Source organism: Lupinus angustifolius, chromosome LG14 (assembly GCF_001865875.1).
Source record: "Lupinus angustifolius cultivar Tanjil chromosome LG14, LupAngTanjil_v1.0, whole genome shotgun sequence".
Taxonomy (NCBI): Eukaryota; Viridiplantae; Streptophyta; class Magnoliopsida; order Fabales; family Fabaceae; genus Lupinus; species Lupinus angustifolius.
In genome coordinates, this window is record NC_032022.1 from 13,067,730 (window position 1) to 13,089,958 (window position 22,229).

General features: G+C 31.2%; 3 protein-coding genes across 4 annotated transcripts; 1 reads left to right on the forward strand and 2 right to left on the reverse strand.

Annotated features, from left to right (window-relative positions):
* On the reverse strand, positions 4,581-7,497 carry LOC109326682 (probable N-succinyldiaminopimelate aminotransferase DapC). The gene is made up of 2 exons (XM_019559419.1): positions 7,204-7,497; positions 4,581-6,027 (listed from the first exon to the last, which is right to left on the reverse strand). Exons 1-2 carry the CDS (start codon positions 7,426-7,428, stop codon positions 4,879-4,881), a joined length of 1,374 nt encoding a protein of 457 aa, XP_019414964.1. The 5' UTR covers positions 7,429-7,497; the 3' UTR covers positions 4,581-4,878.
* LOC109326681 lies at positions 10,509-21,819 on the reverse strand. Of its 2 annotated transcripts, XM_019559417.1 has the most exons (9): positions 21,580-21,819; positions 19,079-19,484; positions 18,463-18,540; positions 17,421-17,519; positions 16,990-17,185; positions 16,411-16,829; positions 15,795-16,016; positions 11,091-11,094; positions 10,509-10,519 (listed from the first exon to the last, which is right to left on the reverse strand). In XM_019559417.1, coding segments are annotated over exons 2-9 (1,392 nt in total). In that variant the 5' UTR covers positions 19,451-19,484; positions 21,580-21,819; the 3' UTR covers positions 10,509-10,517. The 2 variants fall into 2 exon arrangements, with proteins under 2 accessions (XP_019414962.1, XP_019414963.1); XM_019559418.1 differs by lacking the exons at positions 10,509-10,519; positions 11,091-11,094 and adding an exon at positions 15,515-15,627 and having other exon boundaries at positions 15,694-16,016; positions 21,580-21,688.
* LOC109326685 (flavonol synthase/flavanone 3-hydroxylase-like) lies at positions 11,122-13,998 on the forward strand. The gene is made up of 3 exons (XM_019559421.1): positions 11,122-11,735; positions 12,404-12,731; positions 13,751-13,998. The coding sequence occupies exons 1-3, from the start codon at positions 11,275-11,277 to the stop codon at positions 13,961-13,963; spliced, it is 1,002 nt and encodes a 333-aa protein (XP_019414966.1). The 5' UTR covers positions 11,122-11,274; the 3' UTR covers positions 13,964-13,998.

Here is a 22,229-nt window from a genome sequence, read left to right on the forward strand (position 1 = left end):
TAATATATAGTATTTTTCCCCTCTAACAATATTTCAAAGTCATTATGATTGTTCCCGGAGATTACATGTCTTCAATGATGTTTCATTCTCTGTCTCAAACCAATTATATTTTAACATGTAGATATAATAATAATTTTAAAAGCAAAAAATAATAAAATAAAGCACTCTAATTGACTTAAGATATAGAGTGAAACAACATCTGGGACAAATAATCTTTATCTTTTGAGTACATACCTTGTATTCCAGTATTACATATAAAAACTCTAGTCGAAAAATCTAAAAGAACCAGCCTCCAAAGACAATAATGATTGAATTAGTAATAATTGTCATAAAAATGTATGTTCAAATTTCATTGTAATAATTATTCTATTAAAAATGCACCTTTTTGCTAAGCAATGACATAAGCACAAGTTAATTCGTTAAGTTCAGCTCCCATGAGGAGCAACCAAATTTGAAAGACATGATTAATTAGCATTTCTTTTATGATTGTAGTATCCTTTTTGTCAGGTTTAGTTTTAGAAAGGCTTGTCTTCAATGAATCTTTGGAGGAACATAAACATCACAATGACTCCAATAAGTCAACTTTTCATTAATAATAAAGTACATTTTTTCAAGGTATGACATTGTCATTTCTAAATGAAACCTTTACATTATATTGGACAAATAAACTCATAAACCCTTTTACAACCATTCAATTAATTTCACAACCATTTTGATTAAATGAAATCTAACATAAGTCCTATTCTTTGATTGAGCCTTATGTACTCCATCTCCTTTGCTTTTTGCTAGTTTAGTAGCTCAACAACTTAAAGCAACCATATATTTTCAGCATATGACTTCCATATATTTTCATGTTCCTATTACTATAAGAAAAAAAACTAGTTCTTACACTATTATTGTATTATACATCATTTATATTAAATAATCACTAATTATTATAAAAATAATACATATAAATGATAATTAATATATTATATATGTATAAATTTTTATAATAACAATAAATAGATATCACATTCTTAGTATAATAGTGCACCTAACACTGGAGTGGAACAATAGAACAAATGCAAGGGCTAACATTAGTTCAATTTGGTTTAGGAACAAGAGAATGACAATAGCAGCAACAAAAATAAGACACTAAACATTGTAAGATATCAAACATCAGAAATTCAAGAAAATTTTCAAAAATGTTGTTGAATCCAAAGAATTCATTAACTTGATAGTTACTTTATGGATGCTGTATGGTCAAATGTTCCCACTTAAATTCAGTTATGTGTTCAAAAATAGAAACGAGCTTATTCATTTGGTATAAGCTAAATTGAAGGTGAAAGGGATGAGCACAAAAATAACCTTAATTTTTATTTATGAGTTGAATGTTAGAGTGGTAAAGTGATAAAATGCATGGACACAAAAATAACCTTAATCTTCGAAAAAGAAAGACTTGCATAAAAACATATTTATGTAGATATAATAACCAATTATATCTTGACAATATATTAAAAGTTGAACTTTAATTAAAATTTATTGTTAAATGATAGAACCAATAAACATAAATATATGGGTCTTCAAATATGATGTGTTGGTTACATATTCATACAATTATTAAAGTTTTTCTCTCTTTAAATAATAGTTCAAATTGGTTTATGAAATACATTTCTGAAATAATTTTTTTCTTTCCACTCTAAAACTCAACAAACAGTTCATTTATTCTTTTAGTTTTTTTACTAAATTCTAATAGTTAAATTATAATTACTTATCTCAATAACTTGTCTTCAATTTAGAAAATTTAGATAACAAAATAAATTAGAAAATTTAAAAATCAATTAAATAATAAAATATAATCAAGTTAAATATACCCGTTAAATTATAATTATTTATCTAAGTCACCCGTGTTAAATTATAATTACTTCTTCATATTTGATGAATACAATAAGTGTTTGTAATCCATGACCTTATTTTAAAAGAGACGTATCCAATAAAATGTTATTCGAGAGTGTAAGTATGCAACTTTAATTTTGAAAGTGATAGGAAGGGTGTGTTTAAGGTTTGCATTCCTTATATCAGTCTACCCTTTATTGGTGAATAACATTATTGGCATGATTATTTAATATAGATTACATGTTCTCAACAGTGTCCTATTTTTTGGACAGACTAATTAGAAAGTTACTTTTTTGGTTTAAATTTTTTCTTTTATTCATATATTAATATGTAAATAGTGTGAGACAGTAAATATGACACTGTTAGAAACAAGTAATCTCTTTGGATGATTATCCTATTGTTTCTAGGTTGGACCAGAAAACGGCAAGGCTCATGACATTGTGGATTAAGCATGCCAATTGCCAAAGAAGATGAAGGAAATGACAAATTGTTGAAAAAGTAACCTGTAAGAATGAGGGTTCTCATGCCAGAAGCGATAGTTAATGTCAGAAGGTGGCCACAACTTGTGGAACAAATGATCCACCCAATTATCTATTTTCAGTATTTTGCTTTTTCTTTCTTACATTAAAAAAAAGGTTTCGAATTATTTTACCACTTTCTGAAATATATGACAGCTTACAATATTTTAACCTACTAAAATAGCTTTACCAACGAGCGTTGGTTCAAGTGGTACATGCTTGATTCCTCTTAAGCAAGAACCCGGGTTTGAATCTTGTGGATGGAAAAAATGCCCGTTGGGAGAGTTAGCCCCACTTACCTGTGGATGTGCCCGACTCGGACAGGATTACCTCCAGTGCAAGGATACCTGTGGGAAACAAAAAAAAATACTAAAATAGCTTTAAATATGTTTAACTCTAATTAAAATTAGTAAAGCACAAATGAAATTGAACTCATCTCTAAACTCATAATATTTACTTTTTTACAATTATTATCTAAATTCTGAATTTGAATGTATCAACAAAAACTTCTGAGTTTGACAAACGTTAAGCATAAGTAACTATGGGCCAACCCCAAGCCGCAAATGAGTATGCCTCATGATGATATTTATTCTTGTGGGTCTAAACATATTATTGACAAGACACAACATGGAAGTCCAATTATTTCATCAGAAAATAAAGAAAAAGAACTTATGGAAATTCCCCACCATGATTTATTTTTACATGATCACTGACCTAATGATGCAAGGAAAGGATAAGCTGAAGAAACACAAATAAATATATGTGGTTGAAATAAGGTACAACACTGATACAAATTTGTAAGTCATGTGATTCCTGTGAACTCTTATCTTGGTGTTCAATTCGAGATGGGCCTAGGACTGAAAACATATCACATTTTCACTACTTTTATTTCTCTAATGGCCACAACAAGATAATATATACATTTATATATACCGCCATGCCCATCCTAATAATGTTATTCAGTATACTTGTAGAGCAATATATGCATCTGCTTAGGTGCGCATAACTATGACAGTAATATCTCATTTTTAGAATAAGCTAATAATATGTCAGTCTGATTAAGAATCATCATTTCAAATTATACATTAAGTTATTGGAAAATGTTTCTCTTAAATGTATATAATAAAAAGTTTCTTGAGAAAATAAAATATTTTTGTTGATTTTTTGGTACTACCAAAAGTATCCCCTATGAGTAAGGAACTAATCCCTCTCGGGATAGATGGTTGTCCCTCCCAACGAGTGTCAACTTTAGGAATTAAACTCTTGATCTTTTAGTCATCCTAGGAATCTACTAGAGTCTTACCCTACCAGATCAATGTCTTGTTAGTCTATTTCTTGAATGATATTATTAGTGACATAAGCTTTCTAACAAAAAATAGGATCCAAATGTACAAGACTCGGACATAATGTAACTTAAGGAAAGTGGATGTAAGCGTAATTCCATAATTTCAACTTGTAACCTCTCCACTAAAAAAGTTCAAGCTACATCCTTACATATGGAAATCTATAGGATTTCCAAATCCAATATGTAATGACCAAAACAAAATATGATATTATTTCGACATTGATATTCGTGTTTTATAATACATGTTTAGTGGTTTTCCTTAAAAAAATTCAAGAGTGAAAATCCAGAGATCATGCTCATATCAGCAACAATATTGTGATACACTATTCTAGTGCCAATGATGATTTGGGTCAACAAACTGAGAAAAAAGATCTTTCTTACCATGTGTTTCACTCGTTTCTTGACATCAACATGGGGCAAATATATCATAACAAAATAGAACCACAAAATTACCCCAAAAACCAATTTTACAATTGGGAAAATATATTTTCTTCTTTAAAAGATACATATCCTATTTGTAAGTAGCCCAATTATGAGTATACATGGTTATGGGCTTACTGCACTAGTGTTATTTGCCTTTGTATCTTCTCTCTATGTTGATTTCCTTATCTTACTGAATATGCAAAGAAAATATATAAATCAATGTCTATCATTGAATTGTAAGTTCCTGCACCAGATAAATAAAAACATGAACTTTTTTTAGGTCTACCCACCCACAGAATATCTTATAACACTCCTAACTCATAAGTTTATAAGAAATAAATATGGGGTCATAGAAGGTTTTATTATTGATTCCATACATCCAAGACTAAAGGAAAAAAGGCTAGGGTACCCAGGGATAAAGCACATTCGCTAACTAAAAACGTTTAATGAACTCAGAATAACAAGACTTACTAGCTGATAATCATGACCAGTGATTGTATTGCCCTTCAGATGATGATCTCTAGTCAGCAGATACCGGAAAAAACATCGATGCAGAGGAAAGAAAAATAACGACATGGATAATAAGTTGGTGAGGACTAGACAACCAAGCATTCATTTTAATCAACCAGAAAAAACTACAACCCAACATTTGGGTTTTTAGAAAGGAAAATGTCTTCAATCCAATATATAACATGACTTGAACAAGCATTAGAATCATTTTCTAAGCTTTTCTTTCATCCTCTCCACAGCGGCCCTAAGAGTTCCCTCATCCTTGCAGAAAGTAAACCTGACTAGATTCTTTCCGTCTTCTGGATTCAAATAAAACACACTAGTAGGAATTGCCACCACTCCCACCTCCTTAATTAGATATTCACAAAATGCAACATCATTTTCGTGTCCAAAAGGTGTGTGATCCACAACCACGAAGTAGGTTCCATTAGATGGGAATACATTGAACCCAACAGCCTCCAATCCTTCCACCAAGATAGCCCTCTTTGCTATATAATCCCTCTTTAGCTCCACAAAGTAAGAATCTGGTGCTCTAAGAGCTGCTGCAGTTGCCGACTGCATAGGAGTCGAGGTCGCGAAAGTAAGGTAAGAATGTGCCTGTCTCACTCCCCATGTTAGGTGTGGGGGTGCTATGGCCCACCCAATCTTCCATCCTGTTAAGGAGAATGTCTTCCCCAAGGAGTTCATTGTCACCGTCCTTTCGAACATTCCAGGCAAAGAAGCCACTGAAATGTGCTCCATATCAAATGCCAACTTATCATAAACTTCATCACTGAAAACCAGAACATCATTCTCAATGCACAGAGATGCAATGGTATTGAGCTCTTCTCGAGTGAACATCTTTCCAGTAGGGTTGTGAGGAGTATTTATCATAACGGCACGGGTATTCTTTGAGATGGCGGACTTCAATTCCTCAATTGGGACAGCAAAATCTGGAGGGCGCAAGGTGATGCTTTTTACTTTTGCACCAGCCATGGATAAAGTGGCTTCATAAGAATCATAGAAAGGAGCAAATACGATAACCTCATCACCGGGATTTATTAATCCTAATATAGTAGCAGCAATTGCTTCTGTGCACCCACTTGTAACAGTAATTTCCTTCTCAGGGTCCACCACAAGTCCAGTATCTTTCTTAAATCTCTCAGCAATGGCATTGTTCAAGTCTGGAACTCCATAGCCCCGAGCATACTGGTTTTTCCCATCCCTGATTGCTTGTATTGCTGCTTCCTTTACAAACTCGGGACCATCAAAGTTTGGAAAGCCTTGACCAAGGTTTATGGCTCCATGTTTGACAGCAAGCATACTCATTTGAGTGAAGATTGTTGTTTTGAACTTCTCTAAGCGCTTTGCAACCTAACACAAAATAACAATCAGCAACAATTGATGTAAACACGTGGCACACAAGTTTATTTTATCTTTCTTTTATGCAATTTTTTTGGGGTACACAGATACGCACTCGACCCCACCTATTGGAATTAAGACTTATTGTTGTTGTTGTATAGATACAGGCACACACTATAACCAAGCTCTCTTCTTTAAAAAAACATCCTTGTACAAGGGGAGCCCAATTCTACGGGATCGAATAATTCTGATCGAAGAATGAAGACCCTCAGGTATCCATAGATCACTTCGGATTTTGACTAATATTAGTCGAGCCGGAAAGACCCATTTAAAGAGGCAACGCTCTCATAACACATATTTTTTCCATTTGTGAGACTTGAACCCAGACGCTACTAATAGGGGAACCGAGCTCCTCGCCACTAAGACCCAACAATCATTGGTCCCCCTTCGTAGAAATCTATTCCTTAAGATATGATCCTAGGTCCTTGCACAAATTGGAAGGCTAAACAGACAGTAGCATCCTCAAATAAACTGATTACACCCTTAATCAAACAAATATGTAATTCAAAGGGAACTACCAACATAAATAAAACGAAAAATAAAAAAGAGTGACTTATAAGGTAAGAAAATGCACTATCCCATTTATAAAAAAACACTACATCATGGTGTAAATACAAACTAACATTAAAAAATAGCTAATCAGCATAAAATAAGCTATGACGAATAGATAGAGTGTAATATGTATACGCAACCAGTATAAAAATTTATACAGTCAGTGCATTATCCAACTTGAGTAATTTTTTTTTTTTTCCTTCTGAAAATTCAATGATGATTAGATTTAATGACAATGTATAAATAGTTGCATACATTTTTTTCTCTAGATACTATGCCTAGTAGAACAATAACAGAAACATTCTCAAATACACTACTTTGCAATAAACATTAATAGGTAACAACTTCATCATCATACAAGTCATGAAATTCATGAAAGCTACAATTTTTATCGCAGTGAACAAATCATCAAGGTTTTTAAAAGGTACCACAAAGGAAACCCAATTGTGAATTTCTGAAATTGGACCATAGAATAAAAAACACGAAACCATTGCAAAAAACAATAATAAAAACGGATCTGGAAAGGTATAAACAATTGTAGATCAAAGGCATGTGAAAGTGAAGAACAAATTGAACCTGCAAAGGGTGCTGCTTTATCTGGGTAGTGGTGACGTCATTATTAGTGTTTGAAACAGTGGACATGGTGGATGCAATGAAAGATGTGAACTTTGAGGTAGAAGTGGAAGAAGAAGAAGAAGAAGAAGGGTTAATGAAAGTATGGGAATTCTTTGAAAATGTGAGGAATTTGAAGGAAGGTGTGAATCTCATTGGTTGTTGGGTGCAGCCACACGATAGTTGCATATTATTAGGGAAATTGATTCTTCTGATTATGAATGCTTTAGAGTGAGAGTAATAAGATAAAAGAAGATTTTTTGGTTCTATGTTTGATTTTACTTTTAGAAACAGAACAGTACACAATTTGCACTGAAATACTGAATCAACCTTTATCTGGGTCTTAATTCTTTCAATAAAGCTTCTTCCATTTTTTTATTAAATATACTGAAATTTTATTAAAATTACATAAATCATTTCTATTTTTTTATATTTATACTAGTTTTTATACTTTTATTATATTGATCATCACACCCCTTCCTAGGAGATATGTGTAATCTTTTAAACAAAAAATGTTATAAATGCAATAAGTTAAACAAAATATGATATATTGTGTACACAAGTCTAAATAATATACAAATCAATGTATCTTTATTATTTTTTGTTATAAAATGCATCAACAATTCTAAAGAAATATTGTTAAAATCGCTCTTATAATATAGTGTAACGAACCAAAAATAATAAAAAAATATTGACTCATATATTATTCACAATTTATCATGTTTTGTTTAACTTAATTGCATTTATCATATTTTTTTGTTTAAAATATTACACTTATTTCTTATGCAGAGATGATCAATGTAATGAAAGTATAAAAATTAGGGGAAATTTGTGTAAGTGTAAAAAAGTAAAGGAGAGTTTATATAATTTCACTAAAACTCAGGGAATCAGTGTAATTTACTCTTTTTTTTTTAACAAAACATTCCATAATGTTTCTTAAACGTGTATTTTTATATTGAGTGTAAAATTTATACATTAATAATTAATGAGTTATATACGTGTTTCATCATCTACCGTTTATTTAGTTAGTTTTTCCCGAAAAGTCAACAATAGTTAAATATTAATGATAAATAATATAATAATAGTGTATAAAACTCATACACTGTTAGTGCATATATTTTTTTCTCTTTTTATTTTAGAGAGGTTTAATTGTACTTTTAATTTCCCAAACATTTCATGCATGTAAATGTTCCTTTTAAACAATGTTTTAGGTTCGAGTCTTGTGGATGAAAAATGTCTGCTGATAGAGTTAATCTCACGTACCTATGGATGTTCCCGGATCGAACAAAATTGTCTCTAGTGCGAGGATACATTCGAGGAAAAAAAAAACATTTCTTGCATAGTTTATTCTCTTTTTTGTCGTTAGTTAGAGAACTTTAGTTATATAATTAAGAAACTATCGATATTTTATAGGTAGTGTATTACACTTTGCTATTAAGCCCTCATGATTTAGTGAAATATTGTTTTTTTAATTACTAATGTTATTTTCTCATTTTTTTTTGTAAGAAGTTAATCTCTTTAGATATTTGTGATTATTCATCCTAACAAATATTACTCATAAGAATCTAACATCTGACCTTCGGGATCCAATGAAATTTTAGAATACTATGTAATATATATATATATATATATAATCATATTATATAGGTTGGACTGTCTAGTTTAGTAATAGTGAAATACTACATTTATTAGAATATGTACAGCTTAACACTTGATCCTAGATCTGTTGTCCAAACTAAAAACTCAATAAAAAAAATGCACAAACAAACTCTTTAATTAAGAACAAAATAATAGCCCAATAAGAATTAGAGAAAAATCTATATAACCCCTTTAAACTTATATCTTTACAAATAGGAACTAACCACTTTAATTTTATCATAATCAAGCCTTAATTTAATATAATAATAAAAGTATGCACTGCATAGCAACGTTATCACTATCCCCATACAACATATTAGTATTATCACTTTAGTTTGAATATTGAAGATCGTGAAAAGAAAGAATATTGCGGCATATTCAGTAATGAAGCCCAAATCCCAGTTTGTTTCAGGCTTCTGCTAGTTAGTTTATTATTTCCATTTATAGTTTGTATAGTTAGTTTAATTAGTTATTCTGTTTTGGTTAGTTTCTATTTGTAGTGTTTGTTGTGTTAGCTCTCTGTTTTTGAGTGTTCTATAAGTTTCTGTTTCCATTCTTCTTTTGGAGTGGATTTTGTCATTAACATTTTGTATCTTTTGCATTTCATTCAATAAAAGATCTCAGAGCTTTCTTTCTTCTTCCTTCTTCTTCTTCTTCTTTCTTTATTTCTGTTTTCTACCATTCCAATAAAGAAATAACCCACTGATTAGTTTGATGAATGAATCCATTCGTTCAAGAACAATAAGATTCAACACTTTTGTGCTCTCTTCATCAAGATTAGGCATCATTTTCTTACTATGCTGAGACATTTTTTTGCTTATAACAAAACCCTCAAAATCTGAAACTATTATTGCATCTGCTTTTTTTTAATCTACAACATGGATTTTATCGAGTGAGGTAGAAAGGTTCTTGTCATAATGATTGTACATATTCATATCATCATCACTATTTTCCATTAGTGCACTACACAGCACTGTTTTTGGTAGAAAATGTTGCTGAGTGCTTTGTTATTGTATGGTTAGAATCTAGGAGCTAAGGCTGCTGGTTTATTTCTCTATGTGATGAATACATTGAATTTGGTGGATGATATGAGATTTTCGTCTCTATGGAAGATGAATAGCCTTTCCCCATTATTGTTGTTTTTTTCCATATGTAACATAGACAAAATTAAAGCTTGATTGTGATAAAATTAAAGTTGAAGTTCTTATTACAAAATGTGTAAAGTTTAGGAGGTTGTATACAGTTTTCCCAAAAAAAAAAAAAATAATGTTGGTTATACTTAGACTCTATAATCGCATGAAGACCTAAAAACTAAATAAAGGGAGTTCTACCATATGGTAATAGTCATTACTATAGTTAAATGATTCTCCTTTATCAGAAGTATCGTGTATCAAATTTATTGTATCAAATAATTGTATCACACACCCAATTTATTATACTACTGCTGAATTATTGTATTGTGTATTACATCTCATGTGTTGTTAAAAAATGTCTTATAAAATTAATGTAAAAAATGATAAATTGTATATTTGAGTAAACCATATACCTACCATGCTGCCATAGGTCACTATCATAACACTCTCAACGGTATATGAGGAGGCTTTAGGGCATTACAGCACTCTAAAAGAAGAATCATCATTTTCTTCTCTCACTTCTTATTAATTTATGGGGAGACAAATATTATTATCCAATGTTTTAAGTTATGGTTGCAATTATATAATAATAAAAAATTGTAAAAAAGTTTAACTAATACGATTGTAATACTATTATAGAAACTCTAAGACTTAACCCACAAAATTACAGCCGCAATTACGATCCGTACGGGTTACACTTAAAAACATTGCTACCATCGATGGTATATAACTATATATAGAGAGATAAATTGCTAGGCCATTTCACATCATGGCTAAGCTTTTTTCATATCACTCACTATTATGAGAGAGTTAGAACCACCCATCATAATTTCTTACAAAGGGTCTATGTTAGACGAGCTAAGAATATAATCATCACAAATTAAATAGCTATCCATATATCAATTTATATTAATACATATCTATATAAATAGTTAATACTTTCTAGTGGAGATAAATCAACCAGTTACATGCAAACCTACATGCAACCCGTAATTCTTGGATTGATTAATTGTAACCATTTACTAAATAGAAATCAACTATTTCAGGATCCCTGATTCCATATGTGGCTTAACAACATACACAACTTAATTTCTTTTATTGGTATAAACTTCTTCTTGGATAAGTAGATAGAAGTTTCCTATTTGATTGAAACAAAAAATAGTCAACTAAAGATCATTTCAAAACGTCTATAAGTCTCACCTCATCAAGTTACTTTCTTTCACAAAATTCATTAATTGAAGCTACAAAACCAACAAGAACAATAATGGAAAGTTTAAGGGTACAAAACGTGGCCTCCCTTGTAAATGGAGCTATCCCAGAAATGTTTGTAAGGTCAGAAACTGAGCAACCAGGAGTGACAACAGTTCAAGGGAAAAACCTACAGGTTCCTATAATTGATTTCAGTAACCCTAATGAAGAGAAAATCCTGAAAGAAATATTGGAGGCAAGTTGTGAGTGGGGAATGTTCCAAATTGTGAACCATGATATACCTAGTGAACTTATAAGGAGATATCAAGGTGTGGGGAAAGAGTTCTTTGAGTTGTCACAAGAAGAGAAAGAGAAGTATGCAAAGGATCCTAGTTCTCAATCTTTGGAAGGTTATGGGACAAAGCTTCAGAAGGAGTTGGATGGTAAGAAAGGTTGGGTGGATCATTTGTTCCACAAGTTGTGGCCACCTTCTGACATTAACTATCGCTTCTGGCCTGAGAAACCTCCTTCTTACAGGTTACTTTTCAACAATTTATCATTTTGCTTTATCTTCTTTGGCACGCATAATTCACAATGTCATGAGCATTGCCATTTTCTGGTCCAAGCTATAAACAATGTAATAATCATGACCAATGATGTTATGCACCAAAAAACGGATGCACTATCTTAATATTTATAGTAGATGAAACTCGAAATTTCAACATCCTTATCACTTTATTTCTTAAACTCTCTACTCTAACCACCCGACCACCTATGACCCCCGAAATACACCCTCCATATCACTTTGAAAAGTTACATTTTTTCATATTTTTTAATGAGTAGTTCTTATAATTTTATCATATCTAGTTGCCATTTTTGAATCTGACTGAAATTTGTTAACAATTAGACTGTTTTTTTTACTGCATGTGCACCACTTTATTAACTAAATATAAATGTATGTGTGGTTATTATTTTAAAAGTGCTTAATATTAATAATATAAATTTTAATACTAAAAATATAAATTTTAATACTAAAAATTGATATCATTATAGTCTAAGAAAATGTTGATCTATTATTTGTTGATAGCCATGACATGCACACACATTAAGGAGTAGTGTAATCATTATTTTATGTTCAAACTTATATTTTAAGATAATCTCTTAGTTATACACATTGAGGATAATCACCCATGATTTCTTGGCAGAGAGGTTACTGAGGAATACGCCAAGCACCTGCATGGTGTTGTAGACCAGTTATTCAGAGCCCTATCCTTAGGGTTAGGGCTTGAAGGACATGACCTAAGGGAAACTGTAAATGGTGATAAACTGGTTCACCTTTTGAAGATCAACTATTACCCACCATGTCCATACCCTGAACTAGTGCTTGGTGTACCAGCTCACTCAGACATGAGCTTCTTAACTCTCCTTGTACCCAATGAGGTTCAGGGCCTTCAAGCCTGCAAAGATGACCAATGGTTTGATGTTAAGTATGTCCCCAATGCTATAGTTGTTCACATTGGAGACCAAATGCAGGTATATATCTAGAATCATGTCAATTTTGTTGAAGCTTAATCAAGATTCTGAGTTTCTACGTAAATAAAAGAAATTTTTTAAAAATAAAAATTAATATTTTAATTGGTTGAGACTTAGAATGAGACGTTGTTTGGAATAAACATTTTTTGTCCTTTCTTTGAGGCCAAATCCACCTTTAATGAAAAACCTTTACATTCAAATGTTAAGTAATGGAGTAATCATATGGACACAGATCACCTGTCCCCATTCCTGTCCCATTATCCTGTCCCGGTCTAATAAAAAATTGACACTTCATTAAAAAGGAAAAATTTAAAAACTTAAAGTAACATATATACATTATTTGAAAAAATCCTATTGGCTTGAGACATGGGGACACACTGATTTTGGGACAGGTAATCCACATTCGTAATCATATACTAAATTCGTATTTTAAGTTATTTTATGATTTCAAGTCAAGTCCTAATAGTTTTCTAGTTATTAAGTCTTTTGAGTTATTTTTATTTTTCAAGTTTGACATATAGGTTTTTTTATTCCAGTTCATATCATAGATTAAAACTTTCAATGGTACAATTTCAGAAAATAATAGAGAAGCTTTGAAGTTCTTTTTATTTTAAACTCAACACATTAAAATTATAAACTTAGGTTAAAAATTAAAGAGATATGTGGAGGGGGGAAACCTGTTGAGTAAAATTAAACAAAACAAAAACTAAAGTATAGAAAAACAATTTGAAAAGTAGAAATAAGTTCGACATTGTTTTAATTATGTAACATTCCTTTGGTTTTATTATATTGAGGCTGGTTCTTCTTAAAAAATAGTGATATTAAGAAATTGAATGTACAAATAATGTTTTTTTTTTCTGCCGAGAGTATCTCACTCTACCCATATTACTCACATTCTCACAAGAATCGAACATTTAATCTTTTATGATATTGGAGATAGATCTAGTGAGACTTACACTACTAGACCAACCCCTTGTTAGTTAGGTACAAATAATGTAAATGTTGTTTTATGGTGACAGGTAATCAGCAATGGAAAATACAAGCCAGTGTGGCACAGGACAACAGTGAGCAAAACCGAAACAAGGATGTCGTGGCCAGTGTTCATAGAGCCCCAACCAGAGCAAGAAGTTGGGCCTCACCCAAAGCTGGTTAACAAAGACAACCCACCAAAATTCAAGCCCAAGAAATTTAAGGATTATGCTTACTGTAAACTCAATAAGATCCCTCAGTAAGTGAAGCTAAGCGCACACCTATGCATATATATACATATATAGGGGTAATCGTAAAAAGTTTAATATTTATATATTGTGAATATAAAATTTTGTATATGATTAGCGTACAAAGTATCTTCAATTATTGAGATAAAAGACCACGTAGAGGTTATTATCTAATAAGTAAATGATGATAATAAATATAATAGTCTGTATGTGGTCTTTTATTGCTAAATATTCTCATTATTGAGATCTTATTTCTTGATTAATGTATATGAATTTATTCACAGTGAATATCTATGTAATCGTTGTTGTACGATCTTATTATTTTCCATTTTCTCTTTATGTGCTAGCTGAAGCTTTTGTTTTTATTTTTAGATTTTTGAACCTCATTTTTTTCATTTCAAATATCCCTTATTTCTAGATAAGTTTTTCTCCATGAATATATTTCCATTCCAGATAAGGTATCTGATAGTCAAGTAAGTCGGAAAAATAGAGAGGTCAGAAAAGTGCAACCCCTAAAATAATTGCTTAGCTCTTTTTGGGCTTGTTTGATTGTCAATAAAATCATACACAGAGAATCCTCGATTCTTTTAAGAATAATTGTTTATTATGATAATTGAAAATGTAATGATGACAATTAACTAATTTTAAATTTTAATTATTTGTATGACCCAATTTTATTATTGGAATTCTTCTCATGTAAGTGAATATATAGACATTTACTATCTTGAAAATTAATACCAGGAAGATAAATAAAAAAGGGGCATATGAGAAGGACTCATCTCCAACAATAAAAAATGGAGTTATTGATTTTATACTTATAAAAATATCTATCTAAATGATAAAAATGTCATAATCCTATTTTTCTTCTTTTGCTTTTGATGCATTGTCTTCTCAAATACTAGAGACAGATTTCACATATATACCAAAATCCTCTGATTCCTCTCCATGAATATTGTGACACCTTATGGGAAAAAAATTAACCATTGAAGTTATTTTCAATAAAATAATTTCCAAATCAAAATCTTTTTTCTCCTCATATTCGAGAATATCTGAACTCAAACTACACCTCACCTACTAAAACAAGAAATTATGAAAGGCATAAAAAATCCAATTAGCAATGATACGTTCAGTCAAAATACATTGCATTAAATTAGTTCCAGCAATATCATGCACAAATTCACATATAGAGAAAGCAATAGACAATGTTTTCCACGATCTTTATGCAGCTAAAGGGAATAATTATTTAATTTTTTTTGCCATTACACTTGTTGAACATTAAGCAAAGCCTCTAACTTCAAGCAAAAGAAAGCTCCATAGATTCTTCAAATATTTTTCCTTGACCCTTTTCTATGAAGACTTCTTTTGATCTCAAATAACCTTAATCATCTCTGCAGCAAAAGATCATTGAGTCAGATAGCAGATGGGTCAGTTACTTATTTTCTATGACTAGGCTTGTCAGTAACTGTGACCATGTACAATTGTACTCATAAGCCATAGCACCCTTTTATGCAATGACATGCATATATATATATATATATATATATATATATATATATATCATGGAATCACAGCTTTCTCAATAAAATTTGTGAGCTCATCAATATTTATGAAAGCTCTGTTGCAAAAATCAAAAGTAAAAACATTGTTTCACACCCCATCTCAATACTGATAGATCTTTGCTTACTGAGATCGAGAGTAGGAAATACATCATACTTTCTGTGAACTACAGAGTTTTCCTCTGTAACAAAACTTTGTTCTTCATAAAATTAGGATGGAAGTTATCATGAAACTTTCAATGACCACGAAGTATTAAAACAAGATTGCTTTCTATGCCGAATTGCTACGCCTCAATGTCGAACCCTCTTGTCCAAACAGGTACGCCGTATATTAAGATTCCTAAAGAGAATGAGACACATATTGTAATAATAGCATATGCATCAGCTCTCCAAGGTTGGTTGCTTTCACTCATTGCATTAAACTCAGAAGCAAAAGTGGAGACAGTACTTAGACACCCCATCAGACCAAACTGTATTCCTGCTACAACAGTATCACAATCTCTGGTGTTCACCTGCATCAAAATATTAAAGTTGAAGTATGTTATTATGTAAATATCATTCCTCAATTATAAAATACAACAAAAATAAAGAATCAAGATTGTATTTTTCTAGAGAGGTTGAAAGAAAAGCAATTTTCTAATAGATATAGAGGTAAGTCTCACTCTCAAATCTAACTTTGATCCTATAATTACCAGCTTAGGAGAAATGATTAAGAAAGACCTAGAGATCAATGTTTTGCCAATGAACATGATTTATGATAAGACATTATGGCATCATTCGGTCCATGTAACTGATCTCATCTAATGAGATAAAGATTTAGTTGTTGTTGTAATTGTCAGCTTAGATATTAGCCAATGCAGTTAGGTATGAATGGATAGAGATATGATTGATGACAAAGAAACTTACTGCTTCCTTCAAACTTGCAAGTGCAGCCATAATAGAAGCAGCTGATACATTGGCAATTAGAGTCCCAAAGGGAACCCACTTAAACAACCCTGCCTTTCCTAACCCGCGTCCATTGAGCCGCGCTAAGAACCATCTGATCCATACACCTATAGGACTAACCAAGCATGCAAACCATAGCTGAGCAGCACTCCCACCATGCTTGAACTCAGCTTTCACCAATGCACCACTAACACCCCATAATATGACCAAGATCACCAAGAAAAATACCATAACTTTAAACTGACAGCTGCAACTGTCCAATTTAGACTTGATCTTAAAGTTACCATTTCCGGAACTCATATTCAACCTGTTGAGAAGCCATCTGAAACCCTTGGCAGTTTTAATTCCAAATATGATGGAATAGGCAACAAGAAACATGCCTGAAAAATTTCAAAGTGTAAAACAAATTTCTTCTTAACAATTGAGCCATCCTGAGAAAAAAGAAGTTCAAATTACCTACTTGGGTAAAATGCAGCTGGAAGTAACTTTGAAGGAGACAGATATAACCATAAAACATCATTATTAGAAGTATTTATTTACCTATAAGAAAGCCAAGTGCAGAAAAGAGCCAGTGGCCGGAAACAGCGAGTTCCAGCATCTTTTGATTCCAACCACTGAAAGTTGTAAGGCTCCCTAAGTAACCAGTTGTTATTGCTATAGCTAGATGCTCTGACACGTTTGATATGATGTCTCCTTTGAATACAACACCAAACCATCCCATAAGAAATGAACCAACCTGGAACAATATGCAGAAATTTTGAATTAGAATGTTTTCCATATCAGCTTCCTCATGAGTGAACTTCAAATGCACTTTGTTTCACTTTCACCTAACACTAACAGCAATTTGAAACTTCTATAAAGGGCGACTCAGTGTACGAGACTTTTACTTAGTGGAGTCTGGGATGATAGATGTATGAAACTTCTATCAGATTGAAAAATAATAAAGATGGAAAAAGGTCAGGAGTTCAGACCATATTAGAAGGAAGGTCAAGATAAAGAAGAGTATGGTTGCTTGTCACAGCAGCATTCCCAGGGCCAAATAATTTTTGCAGTAAATATCTTGTGAATACCTGCATAGTTATTATCACAAGTTTTGTATTAGATTCTAACGGATAACGGCATGTCCTAACATGAAATTTGTCAATAAAAAAGATCCCATTATGCTAATCTCAGCTAAGGAATTGTCAATATCTCAATCAATAGAAAGCATAAAGCAGGTTGTAATGATACACTAAGTATTCATAAATATCTGATAGACTAACATATAGTGAAAACTGAGTTACTATTAGTGTTTTGAGTAAATCACCACTTTCATCCTCCAAAAGTTGGAAGTTCAAACCATATTATGTTAGTCCCTGGAATTTTTAAATCAAACTTTAAGTCCCTAAAAACAGAATCACATCTATCAAGTAAATAATTCCATACTTAACATTCATAAGGTAAAATGCCATAAAGAAGTGCTGATGGTAGGAATTTGATATTGGCTACTCAAGGGAATGGTTTATGGTTGGATGAATAAGGATTATTGTAATGCTGACAAATTCACTAAATTATATAATGATACAAGCTAAAAAGGAAGATGATATCGGCTAGCCAGAAGAACCATGTAGAATGGTTTTTGACCACTATGTGGAAGTATAGTTGCTTTTTAATAGAATATAATACACACTACAGAGATAGCACTTTTTCTTTTTTTGTTTGAGTGTTTATCTTCATTGAGTTCCCATACTTTTAAGGTTTGTATTTTCATTATATCAATGAGGAAAAACTGAAAAAGTTAATCTTGGGATTAACATGTTTAGCAATGATTTTTAAGGGACTTTAAGTTGGATTTAAAAATTAAACATGGGATGAACTTTTCAAGGATGAGAGTATTAATTTACTCTAGATTTTAGAATCTTGAGAAAACCACATATTTTCAATAATTAAAGTACTGTGCCTTTTTTCTTCTTTTTTCAATTGATGTATATTATTTAACACAATAAAGCCTTAGGCAAAAGGTTAACATATTACCCCAAGAATTCCAAAAACAGCTAATTGAACCATACATGAAGCATAGTCCAGCAACACTAACAAACCTTTATGAGGTTCCTGAAAGTAGAAACAGAAAACAATGTTTAAACTGGCATGATATAACCATGAAGAAATTAAAAATAGACAGAAGCTTTTAACACTACTTTCCAGAAAAAAATGATTTTTATAACTTAGTATGCCTACTACTGTGCATTATGAAAAGCAAAGTTGCTTGAAAGTTGTCCAAAATGGTTCAAATAACTTCTTTGTTAAAAATATTTGATAATATCCAGTACCCACATATATGATTAATAGCACCATATTCCGTACACCAAGGTGTAACACTTTTGTGACTTTGTACTATAAATCTAAAAGGTTAGCCAATAGGGGAGCACATCCAACTTCATGTACCTCTTCATTTTCATTGTTAGGAAAATATAAAGTTAATATATATTAAATTCATATTTTACTTTTCTAACCAACAAGACACAAAAGATATACAAATCTTGGAACAACAGATTGGCTCCATCAAAAAGTGTAACAAAACATTTTTGTAGGATTAACAAACACAGACAAAAAAGATCTGGCGAAATGAAAAGTGTTGTAAAGAGCTTACTTGGTTAGGGTCTTCAGAACCCACTATTGCATCAGTAGAAAGAGGAGATATGGAAGTGAGTTCTTGTGGCAAAGGCCTAACAGATGAGTTAGGATGAGAAAATGTAGTGTGTGGCTGCAATCTTTGCTCCTCTTGATTATAAACAACATCAACAACACCATTTTCTGACCTGTTATCAAAAGACAAGTGTATACTATTACTTTCACTGAACCTTCTGCTTCTAAGAGCTCGATCTCCAATGTCACCAGCCTCTGAAACAACACTCTCACATTCTGCATCATTATCTATATTATGATGATGGCTTTCATGACTTGATATGCTCAATGAATACCTTCTCATTGAGGAACCTAAACTGCTTGTTGTTCTCTCCATGTGAGGCACCAACCCAATCAATAGTACTTTGAAACTGCATTGAACAACACTTAACCATTTAATATCAAGTTTGACAAATATAGTTGCAGTCACCAATGCTGGCTTTGTTTGTTTTGTTCTTTATTTTTTTTAATGTAGTACTAATAATAAGAATATAAGATGGTCCCATGATGACTGGACTCCGGGTACTTGACAAGTTTGATTACTAGTTTGTTACTTACCCAATTTATTTTATATTTAGATTAGATTTGTAATAATAACTATACTTCCCACCCAATCCAATAGTTATACATTTATGTTGTTTATTGTAAGAGAAAAAATTTTGTATGTTTTATATAATATTACCACATCATCTATTATTTATATTTAATTATTATTAACTTTTTAAAAAAATAATACAAATAAATAATGAAATATATCTTTATTATATATAAATCTTCATGCTATTAGAATATATCCTTATTATATAGAAATCTTCATGATATTGTGTAATAAAGTAAAAGAAATAGTTTTACATCGGTAATTTATATTTTTTACACATAAAAAGTGTCACACTTAACTTTCTAAAATTAATTATTTTATTTGTATTCGTAAGTCCACATACCCCATTACCCAATAATTTTCCCTTGATTTGATAAAAAAAATTATAATTTCCGCCTCGAGATCAATCATATAGAATTAAACACTTTATAATCCATTTAAGAGCAAGATTATATGTAAATCAAAAAATGATATCAAGTATTCACGTTTTTCTTTTAAAACTAAAGAAATATATATAGTCAATTTTATAATATTTCATTCTCTATGTCAGTATATGATATTAAAGTTAAGTGTACACATTAATAAACAACTTATTATTTATACAAGTTAATTTGGTTATCAATTCCTTAAATTTCTATGTTGAAAAGATAAATGAGAAACATAATATATATGGGGAATTCAACTCCTCTATTTTAAAATACAAATAAGAAAGAGAGAGACCGATAACATATGCTATGAGCAATGATGTCACTAAAACATGGGCGGTGATCCGTTATAGTTGGGTGCTAATTCTGAATTACTACAGTCCAATGCTAATTTTAAATGTCAAACAAGAGAGATTCATACGTATCGTTAGCGTTTTCACATGAGGGGTTTAGGAAAAATATTGTGGTCAATTATTAGGGCCATATTTTGCAATACAATATTTCTACTCATTCACTTTTCTTTTTAAATATTTATTTTGATATGATACTATGTTTAAGTCTAACAAGCCACCGAGAAAGTGAAACAATTGTTTTATTTTTTTTATTTTTGGACTTTGTGGTTTATTTTTGACTTGTCTACTTTTCTTAAACGGCAAGAATTGTACCAAAAAACCGGTAAGAAGCGGCATAAGTGGCTAACAAACATGTATTTTGTCAAATAAATTGCCAACCTTCTTTTAATAAGCATTATATAACTTATGTCATTGGTTTGTTTTATTTTTTACCTATAATTTTATCAATTAGTTTTGTTTCATCATCTACCTTATAAACTCTTTTTTTTATAAACTAAATGTGACAAACAGAACCCTAATAATTTTCATCTCACGTGGAAAGTTTGTTAAAAATTAAAATATAATTAGAAGGAATTTTATACATGAATAAAAGTTAGCGATAAAAATTCCTTAACAAACATCCTCTCCATTAATAGAATGGAGAGTTGAGTATTTGTTTTTCCCATGTATTTTCAACGACAAATGTAATATTTCATTATATATAAAAAATAAAAATATCTTAATCATGTTACTTTTTCTTTGTTTTTATAGTATTTAGACATGATGTTACTCCAAATTATGGTATTGTTCAATTATAGAAGGGTTTTTGACTTTGGAGGGGAGACAACTCATCTGACAAGGTCACAAACAATGTCTTGGGAATAAGTGGTTCTAAATATAGAATTGTATAGGGTTTCCCACTCCCTTTCGGAAGGGTAATGAGTCCCAGAAATTGTTAATTAATTATGTTGAAGATGTTCACTTCAATTTCCAATGCCGATGATGATGATGGCATAGGAATTCAAACCAGGAACTAGAAATGCAGATAATAACATATGCTAAATGGTGATAAGATATATTAACGTAACTTAATAAATGACGAGAGAAAAACCTGTTATATGAAGAAGCCGCAGAGAAAAAACTGAAGAGAATGAACGAAGCCGCAACATCACCTCCAATTAATACCTTCAAGAGGTTGCTATTGATGGGTGCGGCTGTCGTTTTCTAGGGTTACGACACGGATGAGGTGGAGGGAAGGGCGGCGACGGTTTTTGGTTGTTTGAGGAAGGGAAGAGGAGATGAGAAAAATAGGAACATGATCAAGATGAGAGATAGAGAGGAATTAATAAATGTTTTTTTGTTACATTAGGAAGTTGTGCATGACAAGGAATCAAGGATATTTTTCAAAATAACAAGAAAAAATATAGGATTATACATATAAGTCAAATGTTAGATTATTGAGAGCGACATTTATTCAGAATAACATATCCTATAAAAGATTAATTTTTTACCCTAAAAATGAAAGAATACTTTTAATAATATAAAAAAGATGATATAAATTTACATATAAATGTTTATGAATGATGCCAAATAAAACAACAGATCATTGAAGTAGATGATGAAACTCTACAAACAAGTCATGTGAGTTCATCTTTCGTATTGCCTCACAACCCGTGACAAATAAGATAAGAGAAAGATTGAAGTGGAACAAGCCACGTTACTCTTCTATTGTGAATATCGATAAAAATACATATTATAATT